Source organism: Diaphorina citri, unplaced genomic scaffold (assembly GCF_000475195.1).
Source record: "Diaphorina citri unplaced genomic scaffold, Diaci psyllid genome assembly version 1.1 scaffold1186, whole genome shotgun sequence".
Taxonomy (NCBI): Eukaryota; Metazoa; Arthropoda; class Insecta; order Hemiptera; family Psyllidae; genus Diaphorina; species Diaphorina citri.
In genome coordinates this window covers 133,985-139,619 of record NW_007378615.1, presented here as the reverse complement: position 1 = coordinate 139,619, position 5,635 = coordinate 133,985, and the positions used below count along the sequence as shown (strand labels likewise).

General features: G+C 41.9%; 1 protein-coding gene across 1 annotated transcript; it reads right to left on the bottom strand.

The window, feature by feature from the left end:
• Positions 1–1,434: 1,434 nt before the first annotated feature.
• On the bottom strand, positions 1,435–4,511 carry LOC113469679. Its single transcript, XM_026827545.1, has 3 exons — positions 4,470–4,511; positions 1,871–2,725; positions 1,435–1,647 (listed from the first exon to the last, which is right to left on the bottom strand). Exons 1-3 carry the CDS (start codon positions 4,509–4,511, stop codon positions 1,450–1,452), a joined length of 1,095 nt encoding a protein of 364 aa, XP_026683346.1. The 3' UTR covers positions 1,435–1,449.
• Between the last annotated feature and the right edge of the window lie 1,124 nt (positions 4,512–5,635).

The following is a 5,635-nucleotide window of genomic DNA, read 5'->3' as shown; positions in this document are numbered from 1 at the left end:
TGGCGTGTATTTGAACGGGTGACGGGACACACCCAGCACGTGAATGTTTTTAGGGGGGGGGTAAAAATTGTATGAGTGCCGTGAAACTATTTAGGTATGCAACATGCAATGAAGAAAATATTAGTGGAGCTGGAAATGACCGGCTTGCGCTGGGAAAAAAAAACTAATTACTAATTAGGTAATAAAATTATTAGAAGTTCTTAACTCCGAAAAACAGCCCAAAAACTTGGTCGGATGGTGATACAAAGAGTCTTCCACATAGTACTATGGAATCCTAGAGTTAAAACTTGAAACTCGATTGATTCGATCAATTTAGCGGAAAGGTTGTGTTTAGCATTACCTTCATGACGTAAAAGTTTCGTTTCTGTAGGGTTCTCTTCTTTTCTGTTTGTTTCTCTTCTCTTGTTATTTTCTTCTGCTTCTGCTTCTTCTTCTTCTTCTTCTTCTTCTGCTTCTTCTTCTTCTTCTGCTTCTACTTCTTCTTCTGTTTCTTCTGCTTCTTCTTCTTCTTCTTCTTCGTCTTCTTCTGCTTCTTCATCTTCTGTTTCTTCTGCTTCTTCTTCTTCTGTTTCTTCTGCTTCTTCGTCTGCTTCTTCTTCTGCTTCTTTTTCTTGTTTTCTTTCCTTCCTTGTGTGAAGATATTGCAGATTTAGTCCCCCCCTTCTCTCTCTCTCTCTCCCAGCTCCCTCTTTCTATTTCTCTCTCATTCTAATCCTCGTATATCTTTTGTTTTCGTTTTTCCTGACCCAAACTCATCCTTTATCCTTCTCTCTCTTCCTTTCTCTCTCGCTCTCTCTTGCTCTCTCTCTCTCTTTGGGTATGTTTTCCTGTGTTCAACCGTTATTCTTTTTAGTCCGTCCTTCCTTTATTATTACAATAGTAATAAAAAAAGGTATAAGGGACGGACTATTGTATTCGCCTCGGTGTCGTCCCACTACACTGAGTGACAGGGTGCCACAAGTTTAAGGTGGACGAACTCCAATTTTGGGTTACTTCCTCTGAATTAGGTTGTTCGAATGCTTTAATTAAATGTCGAGCTTCCCGATATAGAGTTCAATATTACTAGGACTTTTTCTACATTGTCCAAAAATTGGTACACCTACCCTAGTACGTTTTTTACAGGGTCCGACAATTGGTACACCTAACCTAGCACGTTTTTTACAGGGTCCGACAATTAGCTCACTTACCCTAGCACACTTGTTACATGGTCCAACAATTGATACACTTACCCTAGCACATTTTGATCACATAAGATAGACTAATTGATTACCACTAGAGAGTTTTCAGTGCCTAGGTAGTTTAAAAATTAAACAGTAGTGTGAACGAGCTCTAAGAGCACTACGCCGGAAACGTTTTTTTTTGCCGGAATCAGAAAAAAAAAAAAAAAAAAAAAAAAAAAAAGAGCCTTTGGAAAATGACAAAGACTCTCTAACTCTCTATCATATTTTCTTAGGTCTTACCAATGGGTATTGTATATTTATCTGCTTGTATTTCGCTGGTTATATGTCTTCCTATGATGGGTGCGGCAGGGTATAGTCTTAACGTTTCTTTGATAACTCGAGTAAGAAGGTGTAGCTCTTGGATTTGATCGTAGGTCGGGACGGTCTCGGGATCGTCTCCGAGAACTTGGACGATCTCATCGTAGACCTGGGAAGAGATGGAGAGAAAATTAGGATGAAACAAATTTCATGATCCTGTTATGTAAATGAAAACGGTTCTTTCGAAATGCTTTATATCTATAATTCTATACCCATCCGAGAAAGGAAAAGTTTCGTTAAAAAATTTCCACCCCGGCCGGGATTTGAACCCAGCATCTCCGAGTTGAGAGCTAGGGCTCTTAACAACTAGGTCACACAAGTTGGACACTTACCTCTTGTTGAATTTTTGGATGAAGGGCGAGCATGATCAGAGTCAACGAGTTTGTTGTTTTCGTGGTATCGTACCCCGCACCTACAACTGTCAGAACTTCATCTATCAGTTCACTATGAGTGATTCTTTGTTCTTGATGTGTGTTTGTTAAATGGTCTCTGACGAGAATTTCAACAAAGGTTTCTTTAGAAAGGTCGAGAACTTCGTGCAATGGCACCAAACTTGCGTTATCAAGGGTTTTTCTTTGATCTTGTGTGGTTTCCTGCCTGAGGTCTTCTCGTGAATTGGGTTTCCTGCCTGGGGTCTTCTCGTGAATTGGGTTTCCTGCCTGAGGTCTTCTCGTGAATTGGGTTTCCTGCCTGGGGTCTTCTCGTGAATTGGGTTTCCTGCCTGAGGTCTTCTCGTGAATTGGGTTTCCTGCCTGGGGTCTTCTCGTGAATTGGGTTTCCTGCCTGAGGTCTTCTCGTGAATTGGGTTTCCTGCCTGGGGTCTTCTCGTGAATTGGGTTTCCTGCCTGAGGTCTTCTCGTGAATTGGGTTTCCTGCCTGGGGTCTTCTCGTGAATTGGGTTTCCTGCCTGAGGTCTTCTCGTGAATTGGGTTTCCTGCCTGGGGTCTTCTCGTGAATTGGGTTTCCTGCCTGAGGTCTTCTCGTGAATTGGGTTTCCTGCCTGGGGTCTTCTCGTGAATTGGGTTTCCTGCCTGAGGTCTTCTCGTGAATTGGGTTTCCTGCCTGAGGTCTTCCCGTGAATTGGGTTTCCTGCCTGAGGTCTTCCCGTAAATTGGGTTTCCTGCCTGAGGTCTTCTCGTGAATTGGGTTTCCTGCCTGAGGTCTTCTCGTGAATTGGGTTTCACCCTCTATTCGGTGACGTTGACCTCAAATAGCCTGGGGCCAGCCACTCGCTCTCAGACCGTCTGACAAGAAGAAGCTTGAACCTGCTGTCAGACTGTCTGAGGGTAAGTGGCGGACATGGGGCAGAAAAAAGTCAGCACGCGATTGTCCAGCCCAGATGGTCGCCCATCGGGATAACACTACACTGAGTGACAGGGTGCCACAAGTTTAAGGTGGACGAACTCTAATTTTGGGTTACTTCCTCTGAATTAGGTTGTTCGAATGCTTTAATTGAATGTCGAGCTTCCCGATATGGAGTTCAATATTACTAGGACTTTTTCTACATTGTCCAAAAATTGGTACACCTACCCTAGTACGTTTTTTACAGGGTCCGACAATTGGTTAAAAAGTGTTTGGAGGTGATGGACGTGAATACGTTGATGGTTATGTACTGGTACAATCGGCAACGAAAGAAGAAAAGAAAATGGTGGATTCATCCCATAGTGGCGCAAAGGTACCACAGTATTGTAAACCGATACCAATTCCAATTTGAGTTTACACACTCTTGTTAAAACAAATTGAAAGTCACACACCACCCACCACACACACCCACACCCACCACACACACCCATCACACATACACCCATCACACACCCACCACACACACAATCACACATACATGACAATTGGCCCACTTGCCCTATTCACGGGAATGTCGGCCACGTATGTATTATGCAGTTATTACGTAGGGATACAGGACAGGGACTTTAGTCCGGGAGATAGATGAACATCAAAGGGAATTTACTAGTACGGGAAGTTAATGAATATTAAATGCTCATTTTGAAACATGAGAGGAGGGGGGGAGGGGGCGAAAAATGAGGACGAAAAATAGAGGGGACAAGAAATGAGGAAGGGACGAGAAAGGTAGAAGGGGGTAAGAGAAAAGGAGGGGACGAAACATGGAGTGGGGACAAAATAGGAGAGGGACGAAAAATGAAGAGGGGGGACGAAAAATGGGATGAAAAAGTGAGTGAGTACTTTTTGCGAAGGTTTGTTTTGTTAGCGAAACATGGGCGCATGAGAAACAAAACTGCCTAATATGCCCATGATTTTCTTTCTCCAAAATGAGGTTATTGTACTTTTAAAATGAAATTTATTTTAGAAGTTGAGGCTCGTTCCCGCTTGTGAGTTTCATCCGATTTTTTCCGAATGCCCTATACATAATGTAATTAAAAAAAATTGGTGTTCCCACTACACAGGACACGATTTTTTCCGAACGGCAAGTGAGAACGGGCCTTAAAACATAAAACACATTCAATTTTGAAAGTTTTTGATTCCAAGTGAGTTGTTATCAAATTATTTAGGGGAAAAATCCTCCGCCTTGGGGGAGAACCGAACCCACGACCTCCCCCTATCCGGGCGAGCGTTTTAATCGCTACGCCACCGAGGCAGATCGCCTAGAGTGGTACTTGCAGACAAATATAAACCCACCAAAGTCAACTGTAATGTTAACTTTCAATATCGAAATCTTGCGCACTCTATCAAATGCTCTGTCATTGTCAAATAAGAGAGCGATATGGGACGGCGTGGGTAGTATCCTTCTGTATATTGGTCGCTTTAATGTCGTCTATTTATATGTTATGGGTAACCATTCTGGATTCTTTTATACTATCTCCTCAATCTCTCAGAAACATTAAAAGCATCCAAACCAGAAAGTCGGCAGTCCCTGATGCGCGGTGGTTTTAGCTTGTTAATGCGAAAGTTACTTGCCGGCATCGGCAATCGCAGTGTCTCCAGTAGGCACAGCGGCATGAGATGAGCCCCTCCTGCGCCAAGCCAATACACACTGGCCGATATTGGAGAACGAAAAGATGGGATATAAAAAGTCCCCCGCTGCCAGCGGCGTAAGTAAATGGTTTAGGTGGCACTAGGCGCGGTGACCAGTTTGGGAGTGACAAAACTAGGGCTGGCTAAAGATGGAGGCTTTAGAAGGCTCTTTTAGGCTTGCGGGATAGAAGGCAAGTCATCGCCGGGCGCCTTGACACACACCCCTCGTTCATGCCCCTACAACGTCTACTTCTGGTGGGACAGATGCGATGACTCTTCTATGTCCCACAATGGCCCACTCTATTCACCAGCAGTCACCTCCTACAAGCCACAACTCAAAACCCTACTGAAACGCGAATGAGCGACCCGTTACTATAAGCTGAACTTGGTTCCTCCGAGTATGTTAACTTCTCAGACTTTGCTTCAAATTGAATATTAAAAATTTACAATGCGTATAATAATATAGAATATCTGATATAAAATTAATGGATATTGACTACAGCAAAAACGTCAAAAACGAACTTTAAGGAGTTAACGACAACTCAAACGAAATATGACTTAGAACTTGTGTCTTTCTATGAATTTAATAATAAGTAAAAAAAAATTACGTATAATATTAAATAATTAATAATAATACAAACATTAATAAGAAATTTTACAAGATAAAATTATTTAAAATAATGCATTAAATATGACTTAGAGGTAAGTAGAATTAAATACTATAAAATAGAATAAGGAGGAGGAGAGGAGAGGGAGAATAAGGAAGAAGAAAAAAAAAAAAAAAAAAAAAAAGTAAAAGAAGAAGGTTAGTAGAGGAAGATTGTATGAAATAAGTGGAGGATGCAAAAAAAAAGAAGGAGAAGAGAAGGGGGAGAAGAAAGTTAGACAGAAGAAGAGAGGGAAGAGGGTGAAAGGAACATAGTTAAACTTGCTCACACATACATAAGAAAAGGAAGAAGAGAAAAAAAGTGAAGAAGAAAGATATAAATAAAAAGAGAGAAGAGGAGAGAGAGGGAGGACAAGGGTAAGAGAAGGTAGAAGCAAAAGTTGTTATACAAAACTAATCAAGAGTCTCCAACAAACGAGAAGAAAGAGAGAGAGGGAGAGAA

Coding starts and splice junctions, on each gene's coding strand:
- LOC113469679 (XM_026827545.1), bottom strand. CDS start 4,511: ATGCCGCTGTGCCTACTGGAGACACTGCGATTGCCGATGCCG. Junction 2,726..4,469: donor CACTGCGATTGCCGATGCCG/GCAAGTAACTTT, acceptor GTCACCGAATAG/AGGGTGAAACCCAATTCACG. Junction 1,648..1,870: donor ATCCAAAAATTCAACAAGAG/GTAAGTGTCCAA, acceptor ATCTCTTCCCAG/GTCTACGATGAGATCGTCCA.